The sequence below is a fragment of the Chrysemys picta genome, chromosome 9, assembly GCF_011386835.1.
Source record: "Chrysemys picta bellii isolate R12L10 chromosome 9, ASM1138683v2, whole genome shotgun sequence".
Taxonomy (NCBI): domain Eukaryota; kingdom Metazoa; phylum Chordata; order Testudines; family Emydidae; genus Chrysemys; species Chrysemys picta.
In genome coordinates, this window is record NC_088799.1 from 100,476,032 (window position 1) to 100,500,194 (window position 24,163).

A 24,163-nucleotide genomic window follows, 5' to 3' on the forward strand; every position below is an offset into this window, starting at 1 on the left:
GACTGCCATATTAGCCTAGTTTAGTTTGCATTTCAGATTAACTGTTAAAGACCCACAATCAATATGGTTATGGAGTGGTGAAACCCAAAGGGAACATCAGGCTCCAGACTGGGTGTGACAAACTGAGTCTTATACTTCTGAGAAGCACTTCTAAAGAGTGGAACCCTATTTTATCATGTCCCTCCTCACATGCATGTAATTCTGGGTCCTCCGCTAAAATACTGAAGTCTTTCAAATCCTAGCCTTAAATCTTTCATTTATAGTAATCATAGGTGTTTCTTGTAACAGTAGGTAAAAACAATTCAGACAGATGTATAAATTGGTGTCCCTTTAATAATCAGTGTTTGAAAAGTTCAAATTGTTCCTTCCAACATGCATTTGTCTACACTGGATTTCACCCGCCATAATGCTGGCCAGTCGCCTAGCTTTGTTAAGTTTTACCAGAGTCCCTCAATATTTCAGTCTTGACTACCCTCAATAATTGCTTGTCAGACAATAATTAAACACTTGGGACACTGCTCTGCTCACTACTGTCAGTGCTGAAAATAGGACTATCAATAATTAGACGAAAATGAACATACATGATGAAAACCAACTTATTTATAAATAACTGTCACAGGCTCATGACAGAATCCTTTCTGAAATACTTATTTTGTACTTTAAATCTTTAGTATTAAAACAACTCTTGCAAGAGAGCAAACAGTAAAAAGACCATACATTTAAAAAATGATTTTATTAAGTAATATACCATGAAGAAAGCTGAGGATTCCTAAAGGACAGCCCTTTCTGCCCCAAAACCAGTATCTCCAACAAAGCTCAGAATTCACTGAAATCCACACACTGTATCCCCCTTTCCTGAAGGTGGATCTCTGTCAATAAAAAAAAAAATCCAAGATAGATTCAAGTCCCAATCCTACACATAGTGCGAACCTGGGACTGATTTCGAAGGGGCTCTTGTGCTAGCATATCTAGTTTCAGGACGGATTCCTTGGAACGTGAGTTTCTCTCTTAGTCGCAGCACTAAGAACTGGTAGAACAGGACAGAAAATAAAAGCCTGTAACCAGGCTTAACACAGCAGTGCCCTGGAGAGTCTTCGCTATTTAATAGACAATTTGGTTTGTGCCCTATCCCTCCCCTCGAGCCCACTGCCAAGCTTACCCTGTTTCCCTGGCATCTGATGGTTGGGTGTTTCCAACTTCTCATGTCAGCTTGAACTAAGGGAAACACAAAAAGTTGTTCAACACCTCCCTGACCATATGAAGTGTTATCATGGGCCCCACCCATATTGTGAAATCCCCTAAGGTTCCCTAGATGTTCTTCACCTGCCCCCCTCCCTTCCCCATTAGCCTTTCATAACAAAGTCTTATGTCAGATAAGCTGCCCTCAAAAGTCCCTAAAATGCTGTCCCTGAAGAAGTGAGTCTTACACTCCTGAGATCCAGCATGTGCTCTCAGAATAACATAGTCCAGAGACGATATTCTCCATTTTCAGATGACTTAAAAAAAATGTTTTAATCAAGAACATACTAACTTCAGATCAGCTGAAAATACAGGAGTGAGAGAGTCGCATATTTATAGCTTACAAATCCACTATCAGTACCAAGCAGTATAAAAAGCGGATTTATACAACAGTTGACTCCACGGGTTGTCAGCCTGGAGGTCCCAATTCTTAAGGGGTTGAGGGAGTGTCCCTTTTGTTATGGGTAGAAGGAAACTGGGTCCTGAAACTTTTTCCTGTTTTAATGTGGAGTCATGGTATTGAAGAGGTTGAGATCCACTAGTTTATTCTTTATTGTGCGATCCTTAATTATGTTGGGGATTTCCTCCCCTTCTTTAAAACATAGTGTTAAAGCAAAGTAACACAAATAACTATATTAAAGTAATTTTAAGATGGTGACAAAGCAATAAAAAGGAGGACATGTCAAATGGAGGCTAACGCTGCTATATCTAACTACCAAAGGGGTCTCTAGACTGCAATGCAATAGCACAGCAGAGCAGTTACACAGGAGGAAAAGAGACTCAAGATGATAAAATTAAGGATGGTACTAAGCAAACCTGATTGGTAGGGTTTGTAGAAAGTGGTATTGTAGATACGGGGTTCAAGTTTAGATATTGTGGAGATGTCTCAGTGTGCTTACTTTAATTAAATCTACACAAAGTATATACATTTTGGTTTAAAATTGTTAAAGTGCATTACAAATAAAGAAGGATTTCTAGAAATCAGAGCAAGTCAGTATTAAGTTTTATAAAATAAAAGGGGTTTAAATTAAGAAAGAACAAAAAAGTATAAGCTAAACGATAGTTAAGGATAATAATGTAAAATATTCTTTAAAATATCAGAGGACTGAAAAATAAAAGAACCACAAGGTGGCAATGTAATTATTTTTACTGGAAAAGAAATGGCAGAAAAACTAAACAGTTTCTTTGCATCTGTATTTGATAATGAGAATGTGACTGCATCCACAGATACTAGTGAGGATAAATTAGGAGAGATTGACATAAAAGTAGTGGAAAGTAAGTATTTGAATACGTGGACAAATCACCAGGTAGCAGTAAGTTACATCTATAAGTGATGTGAAATTACAGATGAAAATGTTCAAATGCTTATTTTCAGGAAATCTTTTTGATAATGGAAAAAGACCAGATCAGAGGAAACTATCAATATGATTCCAAAGCATAGAGATTTTCAGGGGAAAAGGCTTAAAATTCCACACCTGTAAGTCCAATTATTATTTTATATTTTCAAGTATACTAGATTCCGCATAGAAACCAGTAATGACATGGACCTTGACCAAAAGAATGTATCGTCTGAACAGCATTTATATTAGGAAGTGTTTTAGATTATGTGTGTGTATAATTTAAGGATGCTTTTGTAAAGTTTGACACTGCTGACTATGAGATACTGCTGGAGATCTCACCTGAGAGAGGTGGCAGGAGACTAGGGTAATGTGTTAAAATGATTTGAGTCCTTCCTGAAAGGACACTCCCAACAAGTAATGATGCCATGCACCTGCACCAATAGGCCCCTCACTTGTGGGCTTCCACAAGGATCAGTTCTCTTTCTGGTCCTTTTCAATATTTACATACAACTACTAGTCACTCAACACAGACTCGAGTGCCAGAAATACGCAGATGGCACACAGCTATGCCTATCCTTCATCACACCACTACCAACATGATGGCCCAATGTTTGGGTGAGACCAGGTCATGGATGAAGTATAGCTAGCTGAAGTTGAACTTGAGCAAAATAGAGGTGATGCTAGAGGGAGGAGGGAAGTATTTAGAGGAATTTGCAGGCACAGTACAGTCTCCTTGGTTGAAGGTTCACATCCACAAATGGTCATTTCAGTCTATAGTCTAGGAGTACTATTGGATTTCTCACTGATCCTGAGCTCTTAGCATTACTCACAAATGTTGCAGTGTTTCTATCATCTCCAGTTGGCTACGAGACTCCATCTCATCATGGCAGAAGAAGAGCTGGCCTCAGTTATTCAAGCCTTCATCATCTTTTGGCTGGATGACAGCAATGCGGTATACCTGGGCATGAAACCTTCAGCACTTCGGAACCTCCAACTACTATAAAACGCTGCAGCACAGTCTCCTCAAAAACACAGGCTACTATGAACACATCCTACTCTCAACTGGCTCCAGATAGAATTCTGAATCAAGTTCAAGATATTGGTCCTTATCTTGAAAGCGTTCCATGGCCTGGGCTCAAGATACAAAAGAATCTCAGAGTTATGAACACCTTGGGAATGGAGGTTTTCCATAACTCTGAACAAAACGTTACAGCTGTTCTTCCAAAAATTTACAATTGAACACTGACTTAATACAGCTTCGAAACTTTACTGTGCAAAAGAAAAATGTCCCCCCCCCTTTTTTTTTTTTTTTTTTTTAAGTAGTTTATGTTTAACACAGTAAGAGTAAACCTCATCTGTGTGAGAGACAGATCCTTCACCCTGACTGTTCGGAGACTTTGGAATGAACTCTCCTACAAACTAAAGATAATCACAAATCTCCCTACTTCCCAATCCAAATGCAACACACATTTATTTGACCTTGCCTTCCCTAAAACACACTGTGACGTTGTGCAGTCTACATGGTTTTATAAAAACTTGATAATAAGTCAATATAATGTAACTGAGATAGTTTTAGAGAAAATACGGTAATAAGTGAATGTAACGTAACTGGGATATGCTTCATGCAAAAGGTCTCTTGTAAGGTATCATTACAAAGCTTATAATCTACTGAGTATGATCATCTGATTTGTATAAATGTACCACTCTTGTATCTAAAACTAGAAATATAAAATGTAACTCTGAGGGCCTATTGTAATTGTGTAAAGTGTGGACCATTAATGATGGTTTGGAATCTTGATGACTCCCATTGTCTGCAGATGGCTGTATTTACCTGTGAGTCTTCCTGTATATGTGTGTGCTGGCAAGTGAGTAATGAAGTCTTGCAGTGACATGTGATCATGTCACCTGAACTGGAATCCATCTTTAACCTGGTGCTTTTCCAGTGGGGGGGGGGGGGGGGGGGGGTGGAAACCCAGAGAGACAAAGAGTTCCCGCCTTATGCAAAAGATATATAAAGGGGGGAAGAGAACAGAGAGAGGGAGGAGCCATCATGAAGAATCCCCTAGCTATCACCTGAGCTGCAACAAGAGCTGTACCAGGGGAAAGAATTGTGCCCAGGCCTGGAAGGTGTCCAGTCTGAGAAAAACTTACTGAAACATCTCTGAGGGTGAGAGTATCTGTATTTAGTTTGATTAGACATAGATTTGCGCATTTTATTTTATTTTGCTTGGTGACTTACTTTGTTCTGTTACTACTTTGAACCACTTAAATCCTACTGTCTATATTTAATAAAATCACTTTCTATTTAGTAATTCACTCAGAGTATGTATTAATACCTGGGGGAGCAAACAACTGTGCATATCTCTCTATCAGTGTTATAGAGGGCGAACAATTTATGAGTTTGCCCTGCATAAGCTTTATACAGGGTAAAACAGATTTATTTGGGTTTAGACCCCATTGGGAGTTGAGCATCTGAGTGCTAAAGACAAGCGCACTTCTGTACGCTGTTTTCAGGTAACTTGCAGCTTTGGAACAAGTGATTCAGACCCTGGATCTGTGTCTGGAGCCAAACAGGAGTGTCTGGCTCAGCAAGACAGGGTGCTGGAGTCCTGAGCTGGCAGGGAAAACAGAAGCAGGGGTAGTCTTTGCACATCGGGTGGCAGCTCCCAAGGGGGTTTCTGTGATCCAACCCGTCACACACACATCATCAACAGGTATTTTTAAAAATAAGTTTAAAAGCCCCTACTAAAACAAGACACTCCACTGCACACGCTTGTCCCTTTCAGGAGAGGATGAGAGTACAAATAGCATGTGACAGATGTGTAGTCTCATTGCTTAATGCACTACTTGAAGGCACTCCGCTACTACAGTGATGAGTGCAGTATAAAAAGTGTCACAGATTCAAACTGAAGAATTACATAAAATCTTCCATAAACACAACGCACTGTTTCAATATCAAGGTAAAAGATGCTTCTTTTCTTCTAGTTATCGAGTGGACTTTTTCCATAGGGAGAAGTCTTTGCAAACCAGACTATTGAAACAGTTGCTATGAGGATGTTTGTTCAGACTTTTAGGATGGAGTAACTGCTTTTTGACATAACATGTAGACATTTTGGGCGCATATTTAGAGGAATAGTCTCCAGAAGATACAAAACAAGGTGGCTCTGGTTAGTTGGGCCTAATCTGTCTTCTGCAGAAAGACTATGCAACCTCTCTGCAGTAGAATGGAAAGATAAGAGGACCAGACCTTGTGAGTTAGGATGCCATTGTGGTTTTTACATGTGACTAGAGAAGTGTGTGCATAGTTAGGCAACTATACGGTGTGAAAGGCGTAGTGTACGCCTGACATTAAAGAAAATGAGGCTGCATCAAGAAGCATTTACTCCTGACTAAAACGCAAATCTCATCCCAGATGAATCAGAACATTGTCTAAATCTGATGCCAATATGTCTTTGATGTTTTTCCTGTTGGCATCTGGTTTATGCAGAGCACGGAATAAAATAATTGCTTTGGTACAGAATGTGCTATTTCTGAATGGGTTCGCTAGAAAAATGTTGTCCTCACTCAACTCCCTGAATTACGTGAGATTAGATCAAATATGAAGTTTGTAAAGAAATAAAAAGCATGACGACTAATGGAATCTTTAGATTTCCATCTGTGGAAAGACCATTCCCTTTAAATCCCTGAGAGCTTTGGGTGCAGCAACTGTGGTAATTACGGACACTTCATTCTCTGACCTCAGCTTCCAGGCATCTGTTCTGAACATTAACAATGTGTACAGTCATAGAGCCTCTTATTATTCTCCATTTGATTACTATGTAGCAGATGTAAAAGGAATGAGATACAGGTGTTCCTTTCTTGAAATATTCCTCATCAGTTAAGTAAGGACAGTTTGGAAGGGCTAAGACAGCCCCATTCAGGGAACTGAAGGATATCAGAGTTAGTTTTTGGCCATCAATTAGTCCCAAACGAATATGTTTAAAATCATAAAGCAATAACGTATCAAAGCTATAGGGCCAGATTTTCAGAAGAGCTCAGCATACAGCAGCTACTGTTCTAATTGGAATGCTGAGCACTTTTTATTATCTGGACCATACTCTGGAACGAAGAGGTAAAATTTACCATCTTTATAGAAATACTAGCAATCAAGGCTATTGGCAAGGAATTCCTCTGAGAAAGCTCTTGTCTAGATTCCGAAAGGAGAGTTAAATTACTGAAAGTTCTTTTCTTATTCTTGAGGATATTCACAACCAGGTACTTAAGTACGTACTGATATTCAGTAAGCCTTACTTTAGAAATGTTCCTGGAACAGAACACAAGCACCTCAGATAAGTATTGTCCCAGTTTTATGCAAGACCAGGTACTTCTCTGCACTGAAGAAAAAGTGATATCTGTGGGTTGGTTGCATAAATTAGAATACCAGTAGCACACAAAAAGTGGACACCTACACTAATGCCCTGAAAGTATTAACTGGTTCTAGAAGTAGGCGGTCTTCTACCCCAATGGCAAAAAAAAGTAGGATTCTACCCCAATGGCAAAAACAAAAAAAAAAAGAAGATCAGACAAGGGACAAACTTGCAGAAAGATAAGACTGATTATCCAATACGAAGTAGACTATTGACAAAAATTCTGTTAATCTAAGAATGATAAAAGTTTAACATTTGAAGGACCTGTAATTGCCCTGAGAGTAAAGCATACAACTGACAATCTTAGTTCTATTCCTGGCTTTGACACTGGCTTACTGAGTGACCTTGAGCTCATCACTAATTCTATGTCCCTTAGTTTCCCCAGTTCACTTGGAGATCCTCAAATGTAAGGTAACAAAGAAAAATTATTTTTGAACCACACCATAGAAACAACCAAAATGACTGACCAAAATTGCAACTAATGAAGGAAAATAAGTACGAGTCAACTTCAGTCCCAAACTTCTCAAAACAAATACAATTGTGCCAAGTTGCGTAACAATTCAACTAATGAAATGCTGTAATATCATTTACAAGCCGAACAGAACAATAATAGCAACTCCCACATGATGTTGGGTGTTGAAAAAAAATCCAAGAGCCCACTGGGTTTCCCAAACAAAATGCTTAATTTGGGGTTGGATTTTATTTTATTTACTAGATAAAAGATTTCTAAGCAGTGAGAGAAATAAAAACAAGATCTAGAGGACAGTGCACTTCAAATAGCTCTCAATCTGCTCTTCTGAACAGCTGCCTCCAAACTACTTTAACTGACATGCTCTTCTAGTTAGTAGGAATACAGCATATAAGATTCCAGCTTGATCTCTATGCCTATGCAGTGACAACTAGTTAACCCTTGAGTTGTAAGATTAAAGCTACTGTGTAGAGGCATGCATCTGTCTAGGGTACCATTTGGATTTTATTGCGATTACTTCTGCATCTGAGTGAAGAGAAGAAATATAGATTCATCACATATAGCTCTAATGTCATGTGAATGCTGGACCAAAAAAGAAATATTAAAGGAGGTCAACAATTTGCAAGACTAGAGAATGACTAAGTATAGCTTTTTGTGCCACCAAGCTAAATTTATTGAATTTAAAAACAAACAGAAGACACTTCATACTCCTGGGGGAATTCTACACCACTACTCACGTACAGAATTTATGTCCCCCACAAATTTCTTTGCTTCCCTGCAGAAAAATGACTTTGTGATGGGGAAGCAAAGGGAAGCCACAAAAACAGTCATGCGACCCTCCCTTGCAGTATGTTTCAGGAGCCCAGAGCAGCCGGCAGAGGGGTAAATCACTGTGGGGTGGGGGTTGGGACTAAGGAAGACCCAGCTGGTGGCGCCTATCTTGTGCCAGGCTCAGCTGCTAGTCCTGGCTGGGCTGGGCAGGACAGGACTTCCTCTTCCCCTGCATGACATCTGGGCCAGGTTAGACCCACCCCCAGATTTCTCTCCCAGCTGTAGGAAACTCTGCAAACTCCACAGTGATCTATCACCTCTGTACAGCCAGTGGCCTGTGCTCCCCAATGCCATGCTGGAACTTCCTCTTGGGCTTCATGAGAGATTTGGACATCAAAGAGTAAATGTTCATTAGGGTAAACGGGTTTTTAGCTGTTTAACTTTAATTAATGTTAAAGTAAGTAATTTAGCCAAATCTCTGTGCACTACACTGAAAGTTTCCCCAACAGGTACTGGATGGCATACCATTCCTCCAGAAAGGGGAGAAGGGCTTGGTATGCAGTAACATATTGGTCTCTAACAGCTATTGGCCCACCAAGCTGGAATTGCTAACAGACACCACAATACATACCTTTCAGGCTTTAGCAAGAACTCCAAAGAGAACAAATATTTTCTAGATAAAGTAGGAAGAATAAATGCTGGTCTTAATAGATATTTTGGGACAGCATTGTCCACAGAATTTAAGTCCCAATGATTTTTGATTGTCTAAACGTGACATGACCCAAATGAGAAACTATTATTCTATTAAAAATATTCTATTCCAACAGCTGCTTCCAAAAGAGCTAAAATAAAAACAGAACTATTGCAATTAGATTAGGACACATAACCAGAACTGCTCTACACTGATCAAACCCCTCCCACAAAAACCCAGCCACCAAGGGGCAGGGTTCATACCCTTCCTTCGCATCTGACTTTCAGTCCCAAGTGCCCCACACAAGCTGTGAGGCACATGACCACAGATTAGCATTAACTGTTCTGGTATGCAAACAACCCCAAGAGTGAAATTCATGGAAACAAAATAATATATGACAAAAAAGTTATTATAACAGCATTTGATTATTCAGTCCAATTTGTTTACTCTTCTCTACTTGTCTTTTCTAGTATGCCAAGCCCTAGTTTCTCTTTACACATTCAACTCCCTCCTTGAGTCTCACTTTTTCCATGTTGACCACAAAAAATAAGCCAACAAAATATGTAAGAAAAACTCTTCTGGGCTTCTCATTGTGCCATTTTTTTTTGTGACAGACTCCCTATGTGCCCTTTCCAGTCTTGAGTACAATGTCAGCACTTAAATAGTAAATAACACAGGAGATCCTTTAAGCCCCTTCTCAGAGTGCTGAGGACCACCTGATATCTCATTCTTTTGAAGACATAGCAACTATCTCTCAGGATACAAGTATCTAGCAGCATACTCAAATGCTGCCGCTATAGAATGATGTAAGGTGTTTCCTCACCAGAGACTACATGTGCTTGTTTTGTTATATTTGTACATGGCCTAGGAAAACAGGCCCCTGGCCTGGTAGGCGCTACCAAAATACAAACTATAAACAACAGCACTGTTCTGTCAGTTAGGCATACTCAGTCCCCAGAAGCCTGAGAACAAAGAGAGAGTCTGATTTTCAAACTTGGGACCCCCACTAAAAAGAGCACACACACTATGGCAACATACTATTGACCCAAATCCTCCATTTCAATTCAATGGAGTGAAAAATGAAAATTCAAACAAGATATATCGGGTTTTTTTGTCTTCAACAACTCAGATAGACTTAACCAAAGCGGTTATAGAAAACACTGCTTTTGTGTTTTAAAAAAAACTGCAATCATTAATATTTGAAAAAACAGCTCTTGCTCTTCTGCAGTAATTTTTTCCCATGTCCTTTCCAATACAAATATCCATCTTAAAGTACAGAGCACCTCACAGTAAAGAGTGACATATTAGAATAGGCAGAAACAGCTCTTGCAGACTCTCAAATACTAGCATAGACCTTGGCCCTGCAAGGAGCTCCACAAAGCAGCAGAGGTCTATTCCCATGGAACAACTTGCAGGATTAGGATCACAATTAGGTTTTTCAATAGATGGCAATAGCTATGAGCCAACAGTGAGTATATTACATTGTGTGTCTGTCTAAACTAACTATTTACATGAGAGACTAGTCTAGTCCTTCACTTCACTCCAAATCTTTCCATAAGAATTTTCATCCTACAATACTGTTTATAAAACCCCCCAAACAGAAATTAAGACTCCAAACTACACTACTGTAACTGGGTCTAGTCTATTTTAAATCTATTAACTATTAATACAAATTCTATGCTGTTTCTCCAGTCTCCTTAATAAAGCCTTGTTAGTTACAGAAGTCATAGTGCAGTGCATGTTACATGCAGAGTGCACGACGATATTTAGCTATAACTGGATAACATAAAAAACCAGTTTCTGGAATTTCTGATTTACATTGTGCAAAAAGATTTGGGGGGGAGATTAAATCAAATCTCTAATATTAATATAATTATTTAAGGTGAATGGCACAAAATAATATGTATATGCTAAATAAAATGCATTTGGCAGAAAGAAATGACAATTTACAAGAGATTCAAAAATACCACTAAAAGACACAGTAACACATTTCTTCATTGTTTAAATTTGAAGTTACATTTCAATTTAGAATGATGAAAAGGTAAACTAATTTCTACTTACCCAAATTCAAATACAATAGAAAAAAGGCAAAGACTACCACTACACAATTGTGCAACTGGGTTTGAATGTCAAAAGACCATACAACATATTAAAGCTATTTTAAATGTATTGCCCAACTGCCTCACCCGTTCCAACAGTCCCCCCTCAGTTATGAGACAGTTGCATGAGTGCTTTCATACAACAGCTTGTGTTAATCAGTTCATCGGTCAAATAGCCAAAGGCAGCATTTCAAAGGGTAATCTGACCACAACCCCTTATATATAATACCAGATCTCTCTTCTAATTTATGACAAAATTATCAGGAATAGTACGAAAGGAAGACCTAAAGCTTAACTGATAAAATACTGTAGTTTTGTAGGATTTTGTTACAAACAGCGTAAGATATACCCATTGCCTGACAAAACTGACACATTTAAGATGTAGAATACTTACCTGAACATACAAATCAGATTCTTCCCAAGAGGGAACACATTACTTTCACAGAATCTTTATTATGACAGAGCATCAGAACCCCAGAGCATTCTGGGATTTATTTATTTATTTTTAAATCAGATGCCTACCTTTTAGCATCTTAACACCATATGCAAATTCCCTACATAGGTTCAGCTTCAGATTAATTCTTTCAGAAACACATCTAATTCTAGTCCAGTCCTAGTTTGCCCAAAACATTTATATTTTCCACAAAATTTAAGATGTAATCAGAGTATCTGTCGGGGGGGAGGGGGGGAGAGAATTACATTAAATAGTTTTACCTTCAGAGTTACGTGTAGTTTTCTTGTGTTTTCGGCATAAAATCCTATAAACAAAGCAGTTAAACTGTCAGATTCAGGGCTTATTTAGTTTAATTTAAATAGCAGTACATTTCACCCCATTTACAACTCTCTCTAAAATTCCAATTTTGCAGTAAAAAAATGTAGACAGTCTAGCACACTGTTATATTAAACTCCATATTCACCATTATATATTTTTTTAAACCCAATATATTTGTATTCCAATGATAGTTTTACCAAGAGCGTGAAATATAAATACAAACAGAAACATGATAGATAAATAGTAGTTACATGTAAATGCCTTGTGAGGGTTTCTCTCTTATTTGAGCTTTATCATGCAATGCACAGTAGTAGTGATATGTCTTGTGACACGTTTTCACATCACAACCAATGGTTGCTCCTGGACAATGGCATAAAGAGCACATCTATAATAGAAAGAAAGAAAAATAAAATTCATGCTAGCAGTAGTTTAATACTTTTGGCTTTGGAAATAATTGGAACTAACAGGCATAAAATAACTTCCCTCCTCACCAAACAGATGGCATTACGGAGAGCAATGTATTTAGTCATACGGTCTTTATCCGCATTTTTCCCCAAGTGTCATTTTTAATTAATTTTAAAAGGAGAGATAGATATGTCAGCTACTCAATTATAAAATATAACAGCATGATAATAATTTTATCGTCTTCATTATTAATGCAGTGGAAAAATAATCCAATAACTTTAGCTAAGTAAGAAGTGCCATACTAGAACAAACTTAATTTTTCACTTAGATGTTATGCTTCCAAGAGTGGGCTATACCAAACACTGATCAACTGTGGATTATACTATGAAAGAAGGAGAGAAAGGGGACGTTCTTGCTGACCTCAGCTGGCAAATCAGTTTATTCCCTGAAGCATAAGGACTGAATGTTTGAAATTTTACCTTAGTTAACTGCAGCTGCCTGCCATTTTTTCCCCTACAACTGTCTAACCCTCTTTCTAATAATTTGCTTCAGTCATATTCCATGACACTGTGGTACACAAAAGGAATGTCTCTTATTTGTACTAATACCACCACCTTTTTGTTCTTATGCTATAGAAAAGGCTACATAGAGGGCTATTGCTTTACTCTTCATTTTCCAAGGATAGGCACTTTCCACACTACTTTGTAATGGTTTCTCATTTGAGAAACACCTCTTATGCTTCTAAAAATGTTCATGGCCCTTCTTCATGTGCTGAATTAAAGGGGAAGACATACAGTCAATGTATATAATGCCATTAATATTCATCATATTTTTTCTAGCTTCTTAACACTGCTCAAACTCTTATTGAGTTTTTGATTGATTCTGAGGTATGTTTACTGAGCTAAATATTTATATCTAATTTGTTTCCTGCAAGGTTATAACTAATTCAAAACCCATCAGCATACATGACCAGTTTAAATTGTTCCTTACAATATGCATTACCTTGCATAAGTCTATGAAGAGTAAAATTACCCATCCATCATCTTGCTTAACTGCCTTGCTTATTAGGTCCTTCTACAGTTCTTCCAATTCTTCTTAGTCTTAACTAACCTAAATAAACCTGCCACCAGCAAGTTTTGTAACCCCACTATTTACCCCATCTTGAAGTTAACTGAATAAAACAAAAAATGAGCTGAATCTTGGATCATTCTGCTATTTACCTCCCTACAAATTGAGAACTGCTCTATTCATACTGTTCCATTGCTCTTAATCAATTTTTAAATCCATGGTAGGTGTCTAATCAACCCTCTGTATTTCAAGTTTCCTAAAGTTGCTCACAAGAAGTTACTTATTAAAATGTATTTACACATTAAAAATAAACATATCTATCAGTTCCCTTTTATCCACTATTTTAATTTTCATATATTTTAATAGGTTAGACAGGCACAATTTACTCTTACATAAGCTGTGAAATCTCTGGTAAAATGACAAACTAGAAGAACCTTTATATTGATTTATTGATCTATTTCCCATTGAAATAAATTTTTTAATTTGTTGGAATGATTTTTATTGGTTTTTTTAATTCTCTATGTACATCAGGCACATGGAAAGTTCTAAGCACAAAAAAAAACATTTTTAAGGGTTTCTTCTCACATACAGCTAATAGAAGCAATAATGACCTCAGATCAGCGCATTTACTGGAAATTAAGAACAAGCTGATATTACTGGCCTATTATAGCTCAACCCGTCAACTATTACCAGAAATATTCTGCATTTCTCCCATCATTGCTTTAATATGCAGAAGTAGCTTCAAGTCTTCAGTGCCTATTTGCTAAGTAGCAACATCTACCAAAATAGGACAACTCCTTAAACTCTGTCTGCCAGCAGACAGAATTTAGTAAAAACTACCAATATGACTATTAGATTTGGAGAACCACATTGAGTGCTTTACTGCTTCTCCTATAAAAGGACCAATCAAGAATGGAAAACAAATCACTAAGTGCAACATGTTTGAAGAGAGGGCACATTCAAGCTTATCAGGACAAAACCATTTAGCCTCTTCATATAAAACTTGGACCTAGTTCAAGTGCCTGGTTTCTCTAGATGGTGTGCTTTAAGAATCCGTCCTCTTCCAACAGGTTACTGATAGAACAAAAAAGATTCAGAAGCACAAAGAAAATCTATATTCTCATGAATTCCAAACATACAGATCTCGTAAAACCATTTTAAAAGATTTCTTGTTGGCCCACAGCCATATGCTACTCTGCTCTTTATAAATATCAAATCTCCAATCACACTCCAACTAGTATAACTCAATGAAGACATAATATAATTAGAGCAAATAAAACTCCACACTGAAAAAGACTAAGCAAAGTATTGTACTGTTTAGTGACGAGGCTGTAAGTATAATGAGGTGCAACATCATGCAACTTCAGCCTCCAAAGAAAGCATCCCTGGTAAAGCCTCTTTCAGACCCCCTCCCCCATTTCTCCCCCCAAAAATGAAAGTGTCTAAGGACTGTTTTAGTTATACCGTATCACTTGTTAGAAAATATTTCCAAAACCAACCATCTCCCAGATAAGAAAGATGATCATAATAATACCTAGCTCTTATATCAAACAGAAATCTGCTTAAAAATTGAGTAATGCCTTGCAAACAAACAGCAGTTCATATCACACAGTTCCGTAGCAGTTTGAGGCTAAACTAGTTTTCAGTATGTGCATCTCATGAAAAATCTGCATCCCAAGGCTCTATTAAATCATTAAAAAATGGAAGTAATAAGTATCTTGGCAGTAAAGGACAGTTTTTGGCAGTGAAACCAAATGTTGGTAAAGGAGCAGTGTTACACTTGCATAGCTCCCTGGAATGTGCTTCCATTGTGAAATCTGTCAGAAAATATTAAATAGGAAAGTAAATTTAAGAAATGCTGATTTCTCTTTGTATGCAGCCCATTAAAAAGAACAAATTTATTTTGTTAATGAGTTTTAAAACTTGATTGGGAAAATTATGCCACATATTCACTATAAGGATCTTTATTTGCTGACAACATAAAGCGAGTGCTAGTGAAAATGTTAACATTTGCCGTTCATTTTTAGGAATTCCAAAAATATTCCACAATCTCCAAAATAACCTATTTATATATTTGAATTAGACTATACACATTATGATTAAAATACAAACAAACTGATTGCTTTAAGAAGCTTCCCATCGTTAGTCATTTGACATTTAGAACTCAGTCCTATTCCTATTGAGATCAACTGCAAAATTCCTATTGATTTCAATAAGGGATCACACCTGTTGGTGGCTATTCAGCTAACTACCATCCTACCCTTTCTCTGAGATTTACCCTCTTTTTTAAAAATGCGTGACCAGTTTTATCTTAATGACTCCTCCCATGGGTTAATTACCCACTACATTAGAGTTCACAGGCACAGGGAAAACATTTATTAAAAAAGATATGATACAATAGATAACTTCAGTAGTACATTGAATTACTTCATTAGATACTTTGCAGAAGTTAAGAAAATGCTACTTTTCCATTTTCAAGAGGCAGAATTACAGACTTACCAGTTTAGTGCCTCTTTTTATTTCCTTTTGAACATCTTCAATAGAAAATCCACCAAGACTCTCATTATCAGAGTGTGAAGATACCAATGCAGACGAAAATAGCTGCAAGTTGTGTAAAAACAAAACTTAATTTTAAAGGGTTTCCAGTAATATGGAATAATTATATTTGTAAAAAGGAACAATTTCAAAATAAAAATAAACAGTGGTATTAGTAACATATACCACTGCCACAAGTGGGCTGAAATCATTCAGGATTTCGTTTGTTTACATAATGTAGTTAACAACTCACTGCTTTAACTTCCTTTTCCTCTGTTACTTACCATACATTTGTGATGTGCTGCCACCTTCTGGTTTTCAGACATCAATAGTTGTCCACATTCATTATCTTTATTAGACCTACAAAAACCACACTTCCGTTGCCTTGAAGACCCTTTTTTCTGTCCAATTGAGCTTGTCATGATTTTTAAAATGGCTTTAGAATGACACTTCAGTCCTCACAAATGCTACAGAGAATAAAAATGTCCAATAGTGATGTTAATTTCAACTTAAATCAATTTAAATTATATTTACTCAAGTTACTTTGTGTTTCTCTTAAAATACCTGAAACATCCACTATGTCTCAGAGTGGAATATAATTTGTCTCATACACACAGCTAGAGTATAATATATGATAAACATGTATATTGCAAAAGCTGTATTTCCCCAAATCTTTATAAGAATATGGCAACAAGGCATAAAATGGTCCCCAAAGTAAGAGAAGTTATAAAATTTATACAAATGTAAAGGCTGAGAGAGGAGAGGGGAAGGAGGAAATGAAAAATATAACAGGTATAGCAATCATTAGGGCTCTTAGGGAAATCCTGACGCAATACTGTCTCTCATTCCATTTTCTTTTTATTTATTCCAGAAGCACGCTGCACAGGGGGAGCGTTTCCTTAGCATACAATAAAACCCATTCTACTGAACTCCTTTAGAAGCAGCAATAAAAAAACTAGGCTACAATCTATAAAAGCTAATAAGTACTGAATTTAAATACTCGTATTTGTAAAGATGAAGATGAGTAACTGTCCTTACAAGATGAGAAGATAAAATTTTACCATTTTAGGTATTACACGGATACATTGTGGCCAGTTAAAGTCACAAACAAAGTTTTAGAGGTGAATATTTGTGACTAATATGCTGCAACAGAAACCCTTTAAGATCCAGGGCTGTTTTTTGCAACCTTACCCTAATTCTGAATATTTGCATGACAACAGCTGTTCTTATCCTAAGAAAAGTAATTTAAGATTAAACTCCACATAAATCACATACTTTTTATGTTTTACGAGCAACAGTTAAAAATACAACACCAAGGCCCCAGTTCAGCAATGAGATTCACATAGGTGGATCCACTTCAATGAGACTTCATAGACAAATCTGTCTAGGTGGCTCTCATTGCAAGTTTGGGCCCTAAAACATCCAATATTCAAGGATACACACTTTTGGGACCCATTCTAAAGTTGAAGTTTGTGTCCATTCACCTTTACATCTCTAAAAGAAAACATAACATAATATAAACATGCTATAATTTATATAATTAACATGGTCTAACTCGAGAACCTAAGTAGCATGCTTGTTTACTGCTTTTCCTCTCTGAAGATCTGGATCTCAGTATTGTTCTGGTTACATAGGCAATGAATATGGCTCTCAGCCTTCGTCTCCAGTAGACGCCCACCTAAATCAGGAAGACCACTACATAATTCAGAACTTCTACTAAAAAAGGGCCTTGGTTACAGTGGCAGAGGCATCGTAGGTCAGGACTGATTTGCAATTATACAACTGACTGGTGAAATTTGCATAGCCGAACTCTGCGTGGCTCTTGAAAGTGCTACAAGTTCCTCACTTTCCTAGACACTAATATCACTCCTTATTTTTATTACAGAAAGTTGAGAAATAGTGCTAAGTTTATATGCCTCTATATATAAAATACTGTTAAATGAAGATCCTTTTAATTCTCATGTAGTGTTATTCACAAATTTTCATAGATATAATTTTAAAACATTTTTCTTGCCATGCTTAATACAAGATATATTTACGTTTTGATGTACGAATGCCTTATCTCTAGTGCTTGTTATTTTTACTGTTTCATTTACTTCCATTTTTAACTATAAAGCAATTTACTAGATTGATGACACATACTTTTAACAAGAATGCATATATTCTAGATCTAGCTGATTTACACATAAAAAAGTGCCAATGTGAATAAATGAGTCACACCCTTTTGCAGTGGCAGAGAACCCTTAAATGTTAAACACAAAAAATTTACTTACTATCTTTTTCTAAAGAGAAGTCAAAATAAAATAACTGTACTCCATTTATTAAACAGCAAGAAGGGCTAGCTTTTGAAGAAAGGAAAGAGACTTTCAAAATGTTCTTGAATTCTTTCAAAATCTAAATGAGATTTTGGAAGCAGGAAAAAGCTTCAGAAGAACAGAAGGAAACTATATAAAAAGATTTTTTGTTCTTAGGTCACATTCAAAAGCTTTACATAAATCATGCAATAATGGGTTGGAGATATTGTAAAATGCAAGAATAACTTCTGTTTTAATATAATTAATATTACAGCAATTATATACATACACACACACAAGGCTAAATGCATTCATTGTGGGTTAGCTTTAATTTGACTTTTTTTCTTTACATTGTATTTAATTTTTCTTACTTTATTTTCTTATTCAGGAACTAATTCTTGTAGCAGCAACAATGACAGTCCTTATAAAAGTAACTTAAGAAATTTAAAGTCAAATTCTGTCCTTGGATGTGTGTTCACAAGTCCCATTGGCTAAAACGGGAGTCATACGGAAAATTTGGTTTTAAGTATGTCAATCACTCTTGCTGCTACATCAATAGACTCTCCCTTTTAATCTCAATCTGAATGGCAAACTAAGATTTTGGAAAATCTGAATAATTCATAACAACCATGGAAGTCAAAATGATTGCTCACTTTAATATTTTGCTTCTTGGAAGCTACTGATAAAGAAATATGTTCTTCACAGGTGGTTGAAGTCACCTAGCCTTCAGCATTACGTTATACAGTGCATCTAAGTCACACATATAACAAGGTACATGGTTAATAGGGTATGTACTATTGTTTATATGATCTTACTCCTTGAAATAATTTTGTATTTTTTATAACTTAGATGATGGTAATATGTGATCCATTGAGCAGGTTGTCTGTTAGCACAGCAATGAAAAGATGCAACTAACTGGCTGAAATTGTGTTTTGGCATGATTATTCAAATACTTTAAAATATTTTTTAAAATGCAAGTACAGCAAAAAGCAAAGATTAGGCCAGAAAGGTAACACACATTCCTATCAAAGTCAGACTTTATTATTCCCAAAGCATTTTTAAAGGAAAACTAAAAATGCTCTCTCTAATTTTGTGCTTTTTGTTTGCATGTGTTTTCTGTATACCTAGGCATTTGTACATTATTTATACATGCTTAGGGCTTGCGGAAGAAATTGATTAGTACAAGAAGTATTTTATCCATACTACTGACTTTGAGTTACATTTGTTCACCTATGATGTATATTAACCTATTTTCATAGCATATGCCAATCTGGTACGTACTGGAAATCCTTTCCTTCATATCATAGGGTGCACTTGGCATCCTTTTCACATGTATTTTTTTGTATAAATTCACATCAAACACCACCATGGCTTGCAGTGAATGTATATTAACATAGGTTAAGAATGAGCAAGCTATTTAGTAGAGAAAAATTGCTAGGTTTATCTGACCGTTTCAGAAAAGCAGAAACCTTTATTTTTAAGCTCTATTTTAGCTAATTTACATTTTCTGAAAACAGTTAGAACCAGTTGCCCTGCCACATTACAAATCCATAAACCTGAATGCAAACATTTAAAATCTTGCCATTTAATTTCTTATTGAAAATAGTTTAAGAATGTCTAATCCAGATTACTGACTAAACACCAACCTACTTCTCACTTGAACACCAAAACAGGTACAATTCAAAATCAGCAAAATATTCTTCCAATCCACTTTTAAAAATAAACTATAAACTGGGCTGTTGTTTTTTAAAAAATGTGACGTGTACATATATCCTTGAACTGAAACCTTACTTGCCAAGTTTCAGTCAAAAGCAAGATTTACAGTTACGCTATAAACCCTGTAAACAGAGGTATATCATAGAAACATTGACTATGGAGATCAGTACTAGCAACCTATATAAAAGACTCAGATGAGTATACTTTTTTTTTTTTTTTTAAAAGCTGTACTGAGGTCATGTCAATATCTTCCAAGATCCTATCTAAAGGGTACCTAATTCCACAATAAAATCTCTTATAAAATGAAAGCTGTGATAAGAGATTCTCAGCCACAGAAAGAGATTCTTTTTGTAATTCTCTCTTCAGAATTTGTTCATCTGTGTAGTTTAATTGATGTATATTAAGACAGTACTCAAGCTCATCTTTTCCTTCTTGATATCTTTATTTTTGTAAGAGTTTTTCACACAAACTACATTAAGCCCTGCACTTAGTTTTATTACCATCTTCTATAGGACTAATTCTAAATGCACAATAAACAGGCATACTCCTCATCCTCACATGAAACCTTGCAAAAGATGAACTTGGAAGCTGAATTCATAACTTTGCTAAAAATCATGGTCTTAATAAAGACATTTGATTTACCGCTTATTACAACAATCTGTAACTCACTAGCCCCCTCCCCTCCCTTTGTCCTATGTATACAAGGATGTTAACAGGCCACTTCGCCTTGAATGGTCCCTTAAACTATCTGTTCGATCTTGCATTCAGCAGTGACACTGAGTACCTTTCCCAGACCTGAGAGAGAGCTCTGTGTGGCTTGAAATCTTGTCTCTCTCACCCCAATAGAAGTTGGTCCAATAAAAGATATTCCCTCATCCATCTTGTCTCTCCAATATTCAACATCTCTCAGGGGAAAAAACAAGGAGGGCACTATCTCAATATATGAAACATTACTCAGCACTGAGGGAGGGAAAGAAAGATAAGAAAGGAAGTTCAAGAGCTTTTCTTCATGCTCTATTTATTAGCTAAAGTCAGGCCCAAACTGGCTATTTCTTACATAGAATACTGGATTACAGTTTATATGCAAGGCTCTCCACAGGAGAGATTAATTGTTTTGTTAAAACTATGGATTCTTCATGATTAGAGGTGCTATGCAAACACAGGATTGTTTGGGTTTTGTTTTTTTAAAACATGTAACAGAATTTGAGACAACTGGGAGAAGCACAAGAGAAACGTGCCTAGATTTTTTTTTATTTAAACCTGTTAGAAAAGTGATTTCGGATACTTCTTCAGATAAAAAAAACAAACACAAAAAAAACATTTAGGCAAGTATTTTTACAAGTGACTGGCGATTTTGGGTACTCCACTTGAAGTACTTTAAAGGGGCCTAATCGTCAGAAAACGCAGATTACCCATCCTCTGCCAATCAAGCCCCTTTAATCTGTTAGTCTTTAAGGTGCCACCAGACTCCTTGTTGTTTTTGTAGATACAGACTAACACAGCTACCCCCTGATACTTAAGCCCCTTTAAAGTATCTAGGGGAACAATGAGCACCCAAAATCATTAATCACATGAAAATCTCAGCTTTAAGGTATATGCAAACAAGATTTTCCATATACTTCATACCTATAGAAAACACCGAAGACTGAAAGAGAGGTTGGTGTAACCAGCCTGCAGCAGATGAATTGGATTTGTTTTCAGGAAAGTTTGGGGTTCCCACCCAGGAAGGGGGCGTGGAGACCATGAACTGGGGCAGCCACCTCACAGGAGGAGGGTCAAACCCTGGCTTGAATAGTTTGGTGGAGCAGGCAGCTAAGCCAGAGAGCTGAGTAGGGTGCCCCTCTCAGAAGGAAGAATTACCTCTGCCGTAGCCGGCAGTGTCCCTGGGGTGGGATCCTCAAGCGGAAATCGGTCCCTAGGGCTCCCCGCAAGGCAGGGGCGCTTCCCAGCTACAGGATTAGCGCCAGGAGAAGACGGGGGCCCTGGGAGATGGGAGAACAGTCGAGGCTTGGAGGAAAGTGACCCCCCGTTTTGGGGTCCCCTTCCAACAAGGGCACGAATCCCACCGGGCGCAGGGGGGATCGTCGGGCCCTTCGGGAGCTACCCCGGGACGGGACGGGCTAGGGTCCGCCCCCCCCCCCCCCGAAGGGCGAGCCCCCGCGAGGCTCCGGGGGCTGTTCGCCGGCTCCTCAGGCCTGAGCCCCGGCGGCCCCCCCAGCTGAGGGGGCGCGCGCCGGGGCGGGCTGGGGGGTCTCTCCTCAGGCGGAGGGGCCGGGCAGGGGCTCCGCCGCCGCCCACAGGCAGCTGGGCCGGCGCCGAGCGGTGCCTCCCTCAAGGGTGCGCGGCCGCCCGCTCGCTCACTCACCCAGGTGGGCGGGGCGCCGGGGACCGAGGACTCGGGGGCCGCTCGCCGCTGGGCACTCAGAACCGCTCGCTCGCTGGCGCTGGGACCTTCCCTTTCATTCGGGGCAGGGGACGCTGCGCCGCCGCACGCACGGCTTCGCGCTGGCGCCAAGACGTCACGACGTTCCCACCGGCGCCTGATTGGTGCGCGAGGCTGCGAGGCGCGGCCGAGAAGGCCTGGTCCCGGAGCGGCCGGCGGTTCCAGCGCAGGCGCACACGAGCATCCGAAGTCGTCGGCTGCCGGGGAGGGCGGTGGGGGAGCGCGTGCGCAGTTGGACCTGACAGCTGGCGGGGATGGGGAAAATGGAGAAGCCGCGCGTGCGTAGAATGACCTCTGGGGGACACCGAGGGTGACCCGCGCCTGCGTACAAATCATTTTGAAGGCTGCTGTGGGTAGAATGAACTGGAGGTTGGGAGGCTGCGCGTGCGCATGACTGAGCTGGCTCTGCAGAAGGGCTGGAGAGCCTAGTAGCTCATACACCAGGGAAGGGCCTTGCCTGATGCACTCCCACCACCAGACCCCCCCTTAGGGCCCCAGGGCAGGGGGTGTGCTCTACAAAAAGACAACCCCTGCCTCAAGGAGTTCACAACCTGCCACCCATGGCTCTTGGGGCACCTGCTCCCGCTGGTTACAGTCACACAAAAGCTTTGCTTAGTGACAGATCCATTGCATCAGGACACAGCCCACCGCACTCTTAAAAGCGTGTTAAGAGGGATGTAGAGGGAAAATCTGCTTACCTTGCCTGCCTCCTGTTCTGTTGGTAACATGCTCTAGCATTGGATAAAGGTTTTATTTCTGTCTCCAGTCAATAGCTACCAAAAAGCAACACATACCCAAGCTCCATCAGACTTGCCCTCTGATGCAAACTCTTTACAGTGACCTCAACCACTCTTAGATCAGCACATCTAATGATCACATTTCCTGGGCATCTGGGAAGTTATTCTACCTTAACATTGCTGAGGTTGCCACTAAGATTTGGTCTTAGAGTGCAAACTTGATGAAGCTGGAATAATACTATTTTTGGTAGTTGGGTCACCTGTCTGCCCCTGTGAAGCCTACATTCAGACTTGCCAATGTATGACAAACAAGTGAAATAAAGTATACATCACACCATAATACAAAGATGATAGTTTTTAGGTTAAAAAAAAGATGTTTTCTTACTGCATGAATTAAATAAACCAGTAGCTCTCAAACTTTTGTACTGGTGCACCCTTTCACATAGCAAGCCTCTGAGTGTGACCCCCCTTATAAATTAAAATATATGGATGAATTGATCTGAAAGGCAACATAGCTGAAAGTCAGGCTAACCCCCTTCAGGGCTTGTCTTCACTATAACAGTTAGCTCAAGTTACTGCATTTGAGCTAGCCTAGGTGGAGTGAAAGCATCCACACAGTGAAGCTACACAGAATGATTAGATTAGAATCACAAATGTGCTAATTCAGCTCACAGCCAGTAGCTGCATCCTCACTGCACTGCTACCTTGGGCATTAGCAGCACTCAAACGTCAGTCCAGACCCCTTGACAGACCAGCTAGCTTGAGTTTAAAGCACCACTTCACTTGAGCTGGAGATTTGTGTGTGTGGACAGGAGTCAGAGTGGGGTAACACCCACATTATACCTTGAGCTGACATTACAGTGAATACAAGACCTTAGAAACTTGAGTCATATTCCCACTTTATTATTAATAATAATCATGTTTACTACCATAGTGCTTAAGGGACCAACCTAGAATGGGGTTCCATTGTGCTAAGCCAGTGGTATGCAACCTGCAGCCCACAGGCCACATGCGGCCTCTCAGTGTAATTGAATTACGGGCTGCAAGACATTTTGCTGACATTGACTGTCCGCAAGCATGGCCCCTCACAGCTCCCAGTGGCTGCAGTTTGCTGTTCCTGGCCAATGGAAAAGATTGTGAGGGAGGAGCAGGAAGAGGGTTGGAGTAAACAGCCAATC

General features: G+C 38.7%; 1 protein-coding gene across 16 annotated transcripts in view; it reads right to left on the reverse strand.

Moving 5' to 3' along the window:
• PHF6 (PHD finger protein 6) overlaps positions 1 to 24,163 on the reverse strand; it is a 50,309-nt gene that overhangs the window by 15,803 nt on the left and 10,343 nt on the right. For 3 of the 16 annotated variants that reach the window (XM_042851170.2, XM_005301066.5, XM_042851169.2), the window contains exons 1-7: positions 22,171 to 22,421; positions 16,080 to 16,262; positions 15,760 to 15,861; positions 12,039 to 12,172; positions 11,730 to 11,773; positions 1,160 to 1,215; positions 749 to 869 (exon numbers count right to left, since the gene is read on the reverse strand). In XM_042851170.2, the coding sequence (XP_042707104.1) occupies positions 749 to 869; positions 1,160 to 1,215; positions 11,730 to 11,773; positions 12,039 to 12,172; positions 15,760 to 15,861; positions 16,080 to 16,217 (595 nt within the window). In that variant the 5' untranslated portion in view covers positions 16,218 to 16,262; positions 22,171 to 22,421. Of the gene's footprint in view, positions 1 to 748; positions 870 to 1,159; positions 1,216 to 11,729; positions 11,774 to 12,038; positions 12,173 to 15,759; positions 15,862 to 16,079; positions 16,263 to 17,070; positions 17,222 to 21,431; positions 21,640 to 21,665; positions 22,118 to 22,170; positions 22,436 to 24,163 lie in introns of those variants that run through there. The other 13 variants (XM_042851175.2, XM_042851171.2, XM_065557360.1 and 10 more) reach the window with 10 other exon arrangements.